General features: G+C 35.8%; 2 protein-coding genes across 4 annotated transcripts in view; one reads left to right on the forward strand and one right to left on the reverse strand.

The window, feature by feature from the left end:
* Positions 1 to 16,000, forward strand: part of LOC150085184 (uncharacterized) — a 116,823-nt gene that overhangs the window by 98,582 nt on the left and 2,241 nt on the right. For all 3 annotated transcript variants that reach the window (XM_090373079.1, XM_090373080.1, XM_090373081.1), the window contains 2 exons: positions 2,726 to 2,871; positions 6,645 to 6,795. In XM_090373079.1, coding sequence (XP_090229205.1) covers positions 2,803 to 2,871; positions 6,645 to 6,795 — 220 coding nt within the window. In that variant the 5' untranslated portion in view covers positions 2,726 to 2,802. The remainder of the gene's footprint in view (positions 1 to 2,725; positions 2,872 to 6,644; positions 6,796 to 16,000) is intronic.
* The window catches only part of LOC150085185 (immunoglobulin domain-containing protein oig-4-like), a 302,327-nt gene that overhangs the window by 75,072 nt on the left and 211,255 nt on the right, over positions 1 to 16,000 (reverse strand). The gene's annotated exons all lie outside the window — the stretch shown is intronic.

Raw genomic sequence — 16,000 nt, forward strand, 5'->3', positions numbered from 1 at the left:
ACCATCCTACACATTAATAAAGAAATAGATTTATATACATTGCAATCAGTAAGGATCAGAAACAACATCATGCCGCAAATTTTTGGAATTGTAAAAATTACATAAACCAGGCAAACCACTCTGTCCCATCATTTCGTATAAACAATCTGCACTTGCCAATCTTTCATACTACATAGAAAAAAATAATTACCCCCAACACAAATTCAAAACACATGACACAGCTCATGCCTACTCCTTAATCCAGAATATTGAAATATTAGACACAGATATTCTTTCTTCCTTCAGTATTATATCATTATATACTGTTGTTAACATAGACTTTACGTTAAACAAATTAAAGGAATGGCTCACAAGAGACATTCTTGACAATGAATTAAAACAGCAAAGTGCAATTTCCATTGATAACATTGTCATACTTACTTCCCTACTTATTCAAGCCCGACATTTTAAATTCAACACTGATACTTACATGCGAATGTACAGACTTCCTATGGGTCTAGGTATATCAGCCTCACTATCTGAAATATACTTATCCTCCATAGAGGACAATATTCTCAAACTCTCCCCCGCCACACAGAGTCAAACTTTTCATCCATTATTCAGATGACATTCTTATAGTTTCCAGCGAACAAATAATAGACCACCTTTTTTGATAAATTTAATAATGTTCATCAAAAACTGAAATATGTATTAGAATATGAACTGAATAATAGCATAAACTTTTTGAATCTTAAAAGTTTCAAAGACAGTAATAAATTACATACTTGTATTTATAGAAAAAGCACCCACACAGATCATTTCCATTCCCATCATCCATAAGTGTTAAAAAAATCAGCTTTATTTACTCAAATACATAACACAATAAAGTACATGAAAATGACTTAAAAACAGAATTAGGATATCCAACAAAAATATTCTTAAGGAAGAAATATCTGTATAACCTCATAAAAAACTATACATGAAGTAAAAAAGAGACTTGAAATTCAGTCTGCAACAAATAAACAGCTAACTACAAACATCATAATTATTCCATATCACAGCCAGTTCGCCAGACAACTTAGGAATGTATTCTTAGGTACCAACATATCTTTAATTTTCTCAACATATAATAAAGTCAATACTTTTTTCAGTAGTTATAAAAATACCCAAAAATATGATGTCGCAGATATCAATACGTGTATTTAATTCCCTATCAACAAGGTTACAATGCATGTTACATTGGAAGCACCACAATAAGATATAGCACATCAAATACATTGAACACCAGAGCCATAACACAAGTTTAAAAATGTCACATCATACCACCAAGCTCACTACCCATGTTCATTATTCGAACCATCAACCTAAAATTGATTCAGCAATAGAATGGTTTAAACATAACACACAATGTTTAATCCTTAATATCAAGCTGTCCTCAGCTTTCACACCAATTTGGAATTTAAGTAACACCAAATTTCCATATCTGGACAAATTGTATCATAGGAATTGAAACACATAATTTCTCCCCCCCCTTCATTCCGGCCTCACTAACTAACTGATGACAATCATGAAAGCCACCATCAGGCTCTTGGTTTTATTGCTTCAAATCATTATAGATGTACATTGAGAGGGTGCACATTTTTCTATGTGATTATATTAAACAGTTCAGTCCATTTAATTTTTAACTAACTAATAAAGCAGTTTAAAAGTAAGTGCCTGAGATTTTTAGGTTTCTGTTTATTTGATTTCATATTTTTCATGTTAAAATCTCATTTTAATATAAGATTTGGGAATGTGATGCATTTTTAAGCCAGGTTGCCCTGCATCCTAACTCATTAGGGTCAACAACAATTATTGTTGACCCTAATGAGTATATATATATTAATGAGTGTGTGTATATATATATATATATATATATATATGTATGTATGTATTTTTTTATTATTATTATTTTTTTTTCACGTATGTGAATGAAATGTCTAATATGATTAAGCTCCTATAATTCCTACCTCTTCTTTACAAAAGTTCCCCTTACTGGTTTCTGAAATGGTACCAAATTCATCTAAAACATGCCAGCAATCAGATAGTGGTAACAGCATTCCACGATATACCAGATTGCTATCACAAAAAATCAAGGTATGCCAGTAGACACTACCCAGAATCACAGGTCAGCCACCATATAAAAATTACACTGCCTGATCAGAGAGAAAGCATGCACACTGCCAGACCAGATCCAAACAAAGAACTTCCCACCATCTCAGCTTCATTCTTATTTCTTTTTTTTTTTTTTTTGAAGGCTAAGGGTAGAATGTAGTTTGTACTGTTTCCAGCGAAAAGGTATTTTTTAAATTTGTTAGTTTTTGTTTTTGATTTTAGCATGTAAAGTTGATTTTAAACTTTTACTGTTGTATTTTCTCCCACTGGAGATATTCTCCAGTGGGTCTGTTTTAACTCTAACAAGGTTATAATGTTTGTTTTATTAATTTATTTAGTTTGTGTATGTAATTTACAGTGAAGTTTTTAATTATAACAATATGAATCAAATTTCAATCATCTGTGCGCATATGCTAAATTGAAATTTCATTTGTTGATTATATTGTGTTTAGTTTGTGTAGTATTTTACTATTACAAATTATACACAATATAATCAGTTAATTCCTTTAAGATAAAAAGAAAAATTTTACGAAATAGTACCTGTTCAAAAGTAAATTTTGAAAAACTTTTATTTCCATTTTGGCTTTTAAAGGATCCCCGTTTGTCAGGAGGATATGAAACTGTTCCTACTTGGGACATTCATATGAATCAGGTGGGATTGGAACAACTATGGCTATACTTCCTCAGAGAATATATTCATTCTTTCAAGAGAAAGTCTTTACTGGCTATTTTCATGATGTAAGTATTAATTTTTCATGGATTTAAATTATAAAGGTAAATTAGTGGAATAAATTATTCAAATTACATCTGCACAGAGTTATGAATATTGTGATCATGTATTTGTAAGTAAAATTTGATGAAACAAATTAGTAGATAGTAGTATTCTAAAGTACATAGTAGAATATCAACTGAGAGTGAAAGGATGTTTTATTTTGTTTCTCTCTCTCTCTCTCTCTCTCTCTCTCTCTCTCTCTCTCTCTCTTTTAATAATAGTAATTAAATAGGAATATTAACATATATGCTGATTGTCTATGCCAAGTTATTCATTTGTGTTATTAGAGGATTTTAATTTGATAATTTGTTGCACAGATAGATTTAAATACCATACAGAGTTTAACTGAAAGAAATCTTAAATCTCCCACAAATTATTTAAACATTTTGTGGCACTGTGGCATTAGAAGCAAGTTACTGTTAAAGTTAAAGGAATGGCTGAGTGGGAGAAGGCAGAGAATGGTTATCAGTGGACACTGCTCTTCTTGGACTAATGTTATTACTGAAGTTCTCTAGTGTTCAGTGCTGAGCCCATGATTGTTTTCAATTGATGAAGGCATATCAAACAGAAAACTTTGTATCATCTGCAAACTTAGTATTAAGTTTGTATAAAGATTGGAAAATGACAGTAATCAGGGTATGCTGCTGGCGTAGAAATATCTGGAAGTGGGCTGAGAAGTGTCATTTAAAATTTAACATTGACAAATGCAAGGTACTGCATCATCATCATCAGCCATTTTCAGTCCGGCGCCTCCGTAGCCAGGTGGGCTGGAGCAGCAGTACGTAGCACACACTTCTTGATTAGACCGGTGTTCGAGCCCGTGAGCCACCAAATATGGAGTATGTGGAAAGGTCAGGGAATGACCACCGCATATCCCTGGAGCAATATGGCCTTAGTTGCTAATGCTCCTAAAAAAAAAAAAAAACAAATAACAACATTTTCAATCCACTGCAGGATGAAGGCCTCTCCAAGTACTGCATATGGAGCTGTAATCCCAGAATAACATACCATCTGTGTGGTATCACACTCAGTGTAATGGAGAATGACAAAGACCTGGAGTAATTGTGTAGTCAGATAAGCAGTTCTCTGAGTGGTGCAGACAGGCTGCCTTTCTGTTTTGTTGATAATATATAGGAATTTTACCTGCAGGAATAAGGTGATTATTCTGCTGTATAAGGGAATAGTTAGGCTACATCTTGATTACACTGCATACAGGTTTGAAAGCCTCGTTTTAGGAAGGATGTAGAGCTCGTGGATTGGGTACAAAATTGGGCAACGAAATCGGTTAGGGAACAAAGGGATGCACTTACCAAGATAGGTTTCAGTTCTGCAAATTCAGCATCTGGAGATGAGGCACCTGTGAGGTGATCTGACTGAGGTTTTTAAGGGCACTTTGGAGCTTTCCTTTAGCCTCGCGAATATCAGAAACAGTTTGCTTTTTAACTCAATACAGTGAATATGGTGGCCAAGGCACCACTCTCAAGGTCTTGACCGATACTAGAATGCTAATGGCATCCTTACTCTTGCTCAAACAACACACACATAAGGGAGCATAAATTAAATCAAGGAAGGATGGTTGCAGGGATATGTAGAAATTTGCATAAATTTAAAGAGGAATGGGATAAATTGTTGGAAGAATGGACAGGTGATGAATGGATTAGCTTGCTTCCTTGCATCATTTGCTAATACTAATATCAGTTCCCCAGATATGTACCAGCAAGTAGTGCAGTTAAGTCATGGCATGATTCTCCTTAAAGCATCTAATCGACTACTAACTAATTATGAAAAATGCATTGTTGTAGAAGTTTCGCCTCCTTTTGCAGATAATGATACAATTCTGATTAATTATTTTTTTTAAATCATAACATATAAACTGTATAGAATAATTTTTCTAGGGAGAATATTACTTTGAAGAGAACTTTAAGAGTATTAAGTAGCTTAACATTTTTTATGGATTTATAAAATTACTGATGATAATATCAATAATTTTATAAATCCACCAAAAAAAATGTTAAAATAAAAAAATATCAAAATAAATCCACTAATAAGTAATATTTGCCAGTTGTTTAGAAAAGTGCACATTTTAAATGCATCAGTGATGCAAAGAACATAGGTCTTTTTGAGATTTTGTGTTGGTTTTGGGTTGGGGTGCAAGATTTTCTCAGTATTTTTCTCTGAAAAAATCCTGATTTGCCTCAGGATTTTCTCAGAGGAAAAATGTATATTGTAGACATAACGTGACACACTTTATGCCTCATTTCAAGTTGCCTTGGTAATAATAAAATTATCCTAACTCACCAAAAATATATTTATTTCTGGATGTTGCCAGTATGGAGAAATTGATTTGTCAGTGGTAGGGTTTTCCTACCTCATTGTTGCAACAAAATTATAAGAGTGTTACATAATTATGAATGCCCTTGAAGAAAGTATAATTTGAGAAGTGTCATAAACTACTTTCATTTTCTAGAAAGAGATTACTGAGGATTTCTTTGGAATTACTGAGTCCTATCTCTGACAATAATTTAATAATTCAATCTAATAATTTGTATTATTATTTAAGATAGGTGCAGTAATAATCTTTTTTTATCAATGGTATATCTGGAAGTCAAGGGGCCTATTGTAACTCCCTCCTGATGAATATAAAGTTAGATGCAGAGGTCCCATTAACTCTGGTGACTTTATCGTCTTTTACAATATGTGACAGTAAATTTTATACTGCAGCCTTGAATTCATTTTATCAATGAATGAACGCTACCAATGAATATATGTTTACTTGAAGCAAATTAAATTGTATCTATTGTCAAAGTTTTCTTTGGTTCATATAAATCCACACACAGCAATATAAGCATTACTGCTTGGCAGCTTAGTTATATATCATCTACTTGCAAGCATTTACATTTCAAGGGTTCAGCTCTAAAACAGTGTTGCAGGCTGGCTCCTCGATAATTCACCAGACCGAACCAATTGGTAACTCTCTAGGAGGCTTCCAGATGGTGTAAAATTCAGAAATCAAGTTCATTAATTTTTATGCATGTCAAAAGAGGATATCCATGTTAGGATAAAAGTTTCAACTTTTATTCCTCAAATATTCAGAGAGCCTGATAATTGTTGTTAAAAAGCATGGCATGAGATCCATTAAAGAATTACATGGAAGGAGCAGAATTTGTAGTTACACTACTACTTCTTGAGTAATTAAAATACATAGTTTTTCACTATCCTTCTGTTTTTATGATGAATTCAGTGCTAAACTAACATAAAGGAAATTAAAAAAAATGGTAAAACAAAAATGTAGATAATTAGAATACATAGTTCTCTCACAATGTGAGATATACTTAATGATGCCAATTTAACTAGTAAAGGTGTTTAAACTTTTAAGATCAGTATATAAACTTCTTTGAGATATCAACATAAGAACTTTTTGATTATTTGATAATTTGACAGATAATAAGAAATTGTTGATTTTTTTTCCCCAGCAATATGCTGTAACACTGGGAAACAGTGTAGACTACTTGTTTCTTCATATTTGTTTAAAATTAAACAAATAAACAAAGTAATAATAATAATATCATCATCTGTTTTATTTTGCTTTGAATTGTTTATCTTTAATTTATGCATTCTTTCTTGGAGCTTTCTAAAGCTTTAATGAACTTTTTTTTGTAACACTAGATAATTAATTTATTTTTGCTTTTAATTATAAATTTTAACTTTAATTTATATTTATTTTTATTCTTCCATGTAGCCTCTTGAAGCTTTAGTGAACTTTTTTGTAAGATACAAATCTGATTGGCAGCCCTCTCTAAGGCCACATCATGATTCTTCCACATACACAATTAATATTGCCCTGAACAAACTTAATGGCATGAGAAATGATTCAACTTTTCTCTTTCACTGTGAGTCCTTAAGCATTAATCATTAATTTGTTGCTCTCTTTCAACTTATGGAAGATTTAGTTTCCTTAGATAATTTAATGTTGTGAGATTATCAGCTACCTCACATCTCCTCTGTCCACTGGAGGACATGCTGCTATGTTTTGAAGAGTGTGTGTGGGGGGGGGGGGTGTAGAAAGGAAGGAACGAAGTAGTATTATTGAAAATCTATTTTCACAGATCACTCAGGTGAGAAATTAATTAAAAAATAATGATACAATACAATCTTTATTGAAATTAAGGGTAAATTTATGAAACTGAATTTAAGGGACTTTAATTCCTTGTCAACAAGTTAGAAAATATGTCATATAATATACATAAGAACAGAAATCTTTTTCCATTGCCCTCTAAAAGGAAGGAGAGGCGAGGAAGAAACAACTTAAAGATAATTAGATTTCACCAAAGCAAGGGTGTGGCATGTTATTATTACATTAGGAAATCATTGAAAATGGAATAATAGCATTACAGTGACAAATACTGCAAGAAAGCAAGCTTTATACAGCATCAGCAAAAAAAAAAAAAATTACACCTCCTGTTTCACCTATTCATTACTTCCAATATCTTAATAAAAATTTAATTTTAGAATTGAGCAAACTTTTGAACTTAGGAGTCATTTTACTTTAAGTATTATGAAGAATACTAAATACATTTGTTTCTTCATGTGTGTTTAAAATTAAAAAAATAAACAGTATTAATAATAATAATAATTATCATTCTTTATTTTAATCATTATTGTTGTAAAACACACGTGAACAAATATTCATTATGTCTGTGAAAAAAAAGATAAGGGAAATTATAAAAATTTCTGTAATTCATTACAGCAAAAGAGATCAGTTAGTAGGTATTACTTTTATGATAAACTAGTCTACACAACAACAGAAAGGAATTTCATATTTTAAAAGCTATTATGATAAATTATTCAGTTCAAATTTTTTTTTTTTTACAAAAAATGAAAAAAAAAAATCAAAAGTATATTGAAAGTAACAAACTCAGCAGTTAAAATATTTCTTTTATAAATTGAGTGAAAAACTCGTAGTACCCTGTGACTAGGTACTGGGGGAAAAAAAAATTCTTCATTAGTAATAGTCATTCTTTTGTATGCTTAAAACAAGAGCGATGCTTTTTTTTTTACAAGAAAGGACATTTACAAAGTTGTCATTTTTTGTTATTGTTGTTATTATATTATTTCTCCCTTATGGGGGCAGTTCCACCCCTTGAGGGGTACTGTTACCAAGTGCACAGGGTGATTGTTATGACACAGAAGCCTGTGATAGATACAAGCTAGTCTGTAATCAAATCACAAAGGATCACAGGCAAGTGAAAGCAGATTATGAAAAATATTTGGCAAAGGATGCAAAGAAAAACAGCAAAGACTTCTTTACTTATATAAACTCTAAAAGGAAGGGGACGAATCGGATTGGTCCACTTGATATCAATGGTTTGACTGTAGATGATCATTCTCAGATAGCTGCCGAACTAAATGAGTATTTTGCATCTACATTCACACATGAGCAGTTATTCAAGGAGGAGAGGGCCAGATCTCTCTCAAATTCTAAGTGATTCAAATTCTAAGGGAGTTAAGTGATTTTGTAATAACTGTGAGCAAAGGGGAAGAGAAATTGTTGAAGTTAAACATAAGAAATGCACCTGGGGCAGATGGACTCTATCCATTTATAATGAACGAGGCAGCAAGGGAAGTAAGCAAACCCTTAGCCATAATTTGGATTTCAGGAAAGCTTTTGATACTCTTGCACATGGAAGACTACTGTACAAATTGGAGCAGTATGGCATTAAGGGCAAGTTGCTACAATGGATGAAAGGATGGTTGAGTGGGAGAAGACAGAGAGTGGTGGTCAGTGGGTACTGCTCTATGTGGACTAATGTATTAATGGTGCCCCTCAGAGTTTGGTGTTGGGCCCATTGTTGTTTTGTGTATTTATCAATGATATTGTTGAAGGTATATCAAGCTTAATGTCAAAGTTTGCAGATAATACAAAGGTTTGCAGTGTTGTTAATAACAGTAATGACAGTATGCTGCTGCAACAGGATCTGGCAAAGTTGTGTAGATGGGCTGAGAAGTGGTAACTGAAGTTTAACATTCACAAATGCAAAGTACTGCATATGGGTAGCAGTAACCCCAGAGAAACATACCAACTTTATGGTGTTACACTCAGGGTAGTGGAGAGAGAAAGAGATCTTGGGGTAATTGTGCAGTGAAGTTTTCTGAGCAGTGCAGACAGGCTGCCAGAATAGATCATGTGGGCTTGTCAATGATATACATGAATTTTGCGATCAGGGATAAGGAGGTGATTATCCCATTGTATAAGGCAATGTTCAGGCCACACCTTGAGTACTGCGAACAGGTTTGAAGACCTCATTTTAGTACGGATGTAGAGTTGCTAGAATGAGTACAGAGAAGGGCAACCAGACTGGGAATGGTGATGGGAACAAAGGGGTGCTCTCATGAAGAAAGGCTTAAGTTCTGAAAATTGCAGCTTCTGGAGACTAGGCACCTGTGAGGCAATCTGATTGAGGTGTATAAGGCCTTGAATGGATTAAGCAGACTTAATGCTGATGGGATTCTTCCTCTTGCTCAGATTACAAACCTGAGGGGGCATGATTCAAACTGAGGAAAGACAGTTGTAGAATAGATGTGCGGAAGTTTGCCTTTAGCCAGCGGGTGGTTGATTGCTGGAACAAGCTTCCATCTGTTGTGGAGGTTGATAGCTTAAATAAATTCAAGGTAGAACTAGACAAACATTTGGAATGAATGGATCAGTGAAATGGGAAGGATTTTTTTTTTTTTATTGGCTTTCTTGCTTTAATGCTTTATATGCTTCAATGCTTTTCTTGCTTTATAAGCTTGCTTTCTTGCATCATGTGCCTCTACTAATGCTAATGCTAATTTTGGTGTTACTGTTGTCGAGGAACTCTGGCTATCCTACAGGCGTTCAAGATTGTAACTTTCTGGAGTTCCTTGTAAGCATTCTCTGGGAGACCTATTGCTGCTAGACTCTTGTGTAGAGTCTTTGGCACCATACTAGTGGTTGACATAATGATCAGGATAGTCAGTTATTATTGCCTGTGCCACATCTCTTTGATCTCCTGTCTTAGTTCTGTGTACTTCCTGATCTTTTCCTTGTGGGTTTTCTGGAGGTTGTCAGCGTTGGACACCACTATGTCGACAGATAGGTAGCCTTTTTCTTCTTGTCGACGAGGGTTATGTCCAGTCTGTTGTGCGGAATTGTCTTGTTCGTTATTGTTATTACAAAATACAAAGCTGAAAATTATCCCAATCACGAATTTTGGAATTACCCACACTTCCAAATATTGAATAATCTACATTACTTCAGGGAGTTTCCTTCACTTTGTAAAACCTCATCAGAGCCATAGAGGCTTTTACTTGCTACAGTTAGCATTAGTAGAGGCACATGATGCAAGAAAGCAAGCTTATACAGCATCAGCCAAAAAAAAAAATAAAAATAAAATAACCCTTCTCATTTCACTGATCCATTCATTCCAAATGTTTGTCCAGTTCTGCCTTGAATTTATTTAAGCTATCAACTTCCACAACAACAGATGGAAGTTTGTTCCAGCAATCAAACACCCGCTAGCTAAAGGCAAACTTCTGTACATCTATTCTAAAACTGTCTTTCCTCAGTTTGAATATATCAGGTTTGTAATCCGAGCAAGAGAAAGAATCCCATCAGCATTGAGCCTGCTGAATTGATTCAAGGCCTTATACACCTCGATCAGATCACCTTGCAGCTGCCTAGTCTCCAGAAACTGCAGTTTGCAGAACTTAAGCCTTTCTTCATAAGAGCACCGCTATATTCCCTTCACCAGTCTTGTTGCCGTTCTCTGTACCCTTTCTTGCAAAATTTCTCTATATCATTGATAAGCCCCCATGATCTACTCTGGCAGCCTGTCTGCACTGCTCAGAAAATTTCATATCTGACTGCACAATTACCCCGGGTCTCTTTCATTCTCTACCACCCTGAGTGTAACACCACCCAGTTGGTACATTTCTCTGGGGTTACTTTGCAGTACTTATGCAGTACTTTGCATTTGTCAATGTTAAACTTCAGTTGCCACTTCTCAGCCCATCTACACAATTTTTCCAGATCCTGTTGCAGCAGCAACATACTGTCATTACTGTTATTAACAACCCTGCCAACCTTTGTATCATCTGCAAACTTTGACATACATTAAGCTTGATATACCTTCATCAATATCATTGATAAATATACAAAACAACAATGGGCCCAACTCCGAACCCTGAGGGACACCACTAATAACATTAGTTCACATAGAGCAGTATCCATTGATTACCACTCTCTGTCTTCTTCCACTCAACCATCCTTTTATCCATTGTAACAACTTTCCCTTAATGCCATACTGCTCTAATTTGTACAGTAGTCTTCCATGTGCAACAGTATGAAAAGCTTTCCTGAAAACCAAGTACCGGTAGCCCCCGTATAACACGGTAGTTAGGTTCCTGTAAAATGTCGTGTTGTGAAAAACCTTGTTATACAGGACTGAGAAAGAGTACAAAAAGCGCTGTTACATTCCAAAAGCTAACAAAAATACACCATTCTAGATTTTGTTTGCTTTTGCTTGATAAATATTTGTGAATTTCATCCTATGGAACTAAGCATTTTTGAAGCTCCCTTTTGAACTTTGGGCTCCTTTCATTCAAGAATTTCATCCAAAAAAATAAGATTTTAATTGCTCAACTAACGTTATGCCTTCCCGTATGCTTTTTGTGTAAAATTTGGAAGTTGAAAAGTTTCATCTGTGCTATCATCCTCTGAATTGATTTGGTTTTACCTCCGATGCCATTTTTGCCAAATCCGCTTCGCAAGTCTTTTTTCTACCAGTAATTCTAGAACATCTTCAGTAATCATATCTTTTTTTTTTAATTTTTTTAGGAGCATAGGTGACTAAGGCCATGTTGCTTTGTGTATATTGTCTCTAAATTTGCATGTGTCCTGAGATCGATTTTCTGTTTTGCTGGACGAAAAACCCAAGGTTCTGGGAGAAAAAATCATGCTACCCTCACTGACATAACAGTACATGGGTGTTTTTTATTCTTTTACAGGGTGGAGGCTGTACTTTTATTCGTTATAACTGTTGTGTTGTTTGATTTGCAATTGGGGTGGTTTCTGATTCATCCTGGCTGATTGACTCAGTGCCACAAGAGTAACAAAGGGGACTCACTATATAATGGTACTTTTGTAGATCCCTGATTTAATAAAATTGACCATAATTTTATAAATTGTGTTTTGAATGATTTTTATACCATTCATTAAATATAATATATGTGTTCTTTGTTGGTAACTGAACTATTGTCTAAGACTTAATAAAATGTGATATTCTAAAGGGTGGGTGGGGGTGACAGAATTGGGGGGGATTTTTTAAGGATGTCATACTGTATTTATTCATGTGAAAGTTCTTCCATTCAGTTAAGCCGCATACAATGGAGGAACGCCGCCCCTCTATGTTACCAGGCAGTACTAGGTAGTAGATGACTCTCATCAACCGGTGAAATACCACCACTTTGCTTATTGGAGGCTTGAAGTGGTGGAACCCATGTTTAGTCTCTAGAGCTAAGTTCCGGCCAATCCTTCCCTATCTCTTCCATCATGCAGTATGATTGATGATTTTTGAGGTTATGATGAATGTCGTGGCGAGATCCGATATTCCTTACATTTCGAGGGTACAGCTCTAAAACGGTGTTCGCAGGCCGGCCGCTAGATAGTACACCAGACCAAACCTATTGGTAACTCTCTAGGAGGCTTCCGGATCAGCTAGTGTATAATCTTGCTACCTCTACTCTGCCAGATAGTGACTGGAGGGAGTCCGAGTAGTGTGTATGCGGGGAGCATTGTCGAGGCCACGTTATGTCAAGGATCTGGGTATATTCTTACCACATGTACGCCATATCCAAAAATTTCATTACTTCATACAGCATGTCCCACCCACTTTTTCTTACTATTGAATACACCATGAATTGTCAAAATAATAGAGCAAGCTTATCTGCGAAAAGACCTAAACCTCCCAAGGACTTCCTAATTCATTTCACAAATATACGTGGTCTCAATTCCAATCTCAACGATGTCCATTTCCACTTGCAGTCTTCCAAACCCCATGTACTTTTTCTGACTGAATCTCAGTTATCAGTTGATTCAACTACTGCTCATCTCAGATGTCCAAATTATTTGCTGTATGATTCCTTTTGCCTCAAAGGTGGTACTTGTGCATATGTCCGTTCTGATATTCCCTGTCAGAGACTTGGCAATTTGGAATCTCCTCTCTTTGATCTTCTCTGGCTTAAAATCTCTCTACCTCATTGTGTCAAATTCATCTGTTGTCTCTACCGTTCTCCCAACACCACTAATCACTTGGAGCTCTTTGACTTCCTCTCTTTGCAACTTGACTTTCTCCAGTCCAAATTTCCTAACAGTGAGGTAATTTTCCTTGGTGATTTTAACGTTCACAACTCCAGCTGGCTTCCGTTTTCTAGTTACACCGACCCAGCAGGTCGAGATGCTGAGGCTTTTGCAATTACTAACGACCTAGCACAGATTGTTCATTTACCTACAAGAATACCGGACAATCCTAATCATACAGCCAATACGCTTCATCTTTTTCTCACAAACAACCCTTCTAATTACAAGGTCGAAGTGAGAGGTCCTTTAAGCACTTCAGATCACAACTTGGTGATTGTCTCTTCTCCAATGGAACCTTTATCTCATGGCTATTCCCAACCTCGTATTGTTTGGCATTACAAGAATGCAAAATGGGATGACCTGCGAGACTTCTTTTCTTCTTTTCCTTGGTCTGATTACTGTTTCAAAACTTCTGATGTCAACGTTTGCTCAGATCGTGTCAGTGAAATTATTCTTGCAGGAATGGAATCCTTTATCCCACACTCCACTTTAAAATCTCGTCCTTTATCTAAACCTTGGTTCTCCAACAAATATGCTAAGGCTGTCCAAGAGAAGAATGTTGCATATCGTAATTGGCTTGTTTCTAATTCTTCAGTTTCATTTTCTGCCTACACCAAAGCTCGCAACAATTGTAAAGCAGTTATTAATCAGTCCATAGAGTTTGAACAGGCTATGAGTAGAAAACTTGCTTCTTGCCCTAATGGTAGCCGAGCATTCTGGTCTCTTGCCAAAGCTATTGGCCGCAACTTTTGTCCATCTCTGCTCCCACCTCTGTCCAAACCAGATGGTTCTGTTGTCACTTGCACTTAAAGCTGACCTGCTAGCATCCCATTTTTCTTCCAGCTCATGTATTAATGATCTTGGTAAAACACCTCCCACCATTCCTAACACGCTCCATTCAATGCCTTCTGTGGTCTTCCGTCAAAAGGATATCAGAAGGATTTTGATGAATCTTGATGCTAAGAAAGCTCCAGGTCCTGATGGTATTTCTCCACTTGTTCTCAAAACCTGTGCTCCTGAACTTACTCCTATTCTTTGCCGCCTTTTTTCACTTTCTTATTCCAAAGGTGTTTTTCCTTCTGCTTGGAAATTTGCTCATATCCAGCCAGTTCCTAAAAAGGGTGACAAATCCCTCCCATCCAATTATCGTCCCATTGCAATTACTTCTACTCTTTCTAAAGTAATGGAGAAATCAATTAACCGGCAACTCTTAAACTACCTAGAAACCTTCCGTCTGATCAACGATCGCCAGTATGGATTCCGTCAGTGTCGATCCACTGGCGATATTCTGGCTTATGTTACCCATTTATGGACTAATTCAATGGAAAGGTTCGGTGAAACACAAGTAGTTGCTCTTGACATCTCAAAGGCTTTTGATCGTGTTTGGCATAAAGGTCTTCTAAACAAGCTTCCATCTTATGGTTTGCCAACTGTTTTTAGTACTTGGTTATCCAGTTTTCTCTCTGATCGCTCACTGAGGGTGACGGTAGAAGGCTCTCTGTCTTCTAACTTCTCCACTAATGCCGGTGTCCCCCAAGGTTCAGTTCTTTCCCCCACTCTTTTCCTCTTGTATATCAATGACCTTCTTCCATTGACTGGAAATCCTATCCATAGTTTTGCTGATGATAGCACATTGCATTCAACTTTCCATTTTGAGAAACCTTGTCCTGCTCAATCAGCTTCAAGTTTCCGAAAATCTGCTGCCAATTCCTTAAATGCCGATCTTCAGGTAATTGTCCAGTGGGGCAAAGACAACTTAGTTGATTTCAACCCTTCTAAAACTCAGTCTTGTCTTATATCTCGCAAAAAGGATTCTTCTGCTCCTATGCTTATCTTTAGTGACACTCCGATTTCTAGGCAAAATGATATATCTCTTTTGGGGATTACTCTGACTTCTAATCTCTCTTGGCACAAGCACATTACAAATATTGCTTCCTCTGCATCTAAAAAACTTGGTTTTCTCTTTCGCTCTCGGCGTTACTTTTCTTCCAAACAGCTGCTCACTCTGTATAAATCGCAAATCCGCCCTGCCATGGAATATTGTTCCCACATCTGGGGTGGTGCCCCCAAAACCTCTCTCAGGCTTCTTGATTCCAGTCAGAAGAGGGCAGTTAGGTTAATTAATGATTCATCTCTAACAGAGTCTCTCCACTCGCTTTCTCATAGACGTACTGTTTCTGCTGCATGCCTCTTCTACAGATACTTCCATGGGCACTGTTCTTCTGAATTGGCTTCTATAATTCCCGCTCTCTCTTTCAAAACAGTCCGAACACGTGCCGCCACCAGTCAACATCCATTTACTGTCCAGCTTCAAACCCACAGAACCAACTTTTCATCTTCCTCATTTATTCATTCAACTGCCGTTTTCTGGAACAACCTTCCTTCATACGTATTTCCTGAAAATTACAATCTCCAGAAGTTCAAGTCCAATGTCAACAAATATCTTCTTTCGTCTTTTCAACCTCCAACCCAAGCACGGTACTAAGTACTATAGGTTCTAATACCTCTCGTGTTTGGGGTTCTCATAAAAAAAAAAAAAAAAAAAAAACTGTAAAGTTGAAAACTGCAAAAATATGTAGTCAATTTTTTTTTTTCTTTTTTCTTTTTAATCCATAAAAACTGACCATTTGTATTTCAGTTGAAAGTTAAGAAAGAGTTGAATGTACCTTCAGATTGTGTTATTGATGATAATGCAGGTTTTAATTTAATATAGCTGT

The sequence above is a fragment of the Mastigoproctus giganteus genome, chromosome 5, assembly GCF_048544385.1.
Source record: "Mastigoproctus giganteus isolate SK-2022 chromosome 5, ASM4854438v1, whole genome shotgun sequence".
NCBI classification, from domain to species: Eukaryota; Metazoa; Arthropoda; class Arachnida; order Uropygi; family Thelyphonidae; genus Mastigoproctus; species Mastigoproctus giganteus.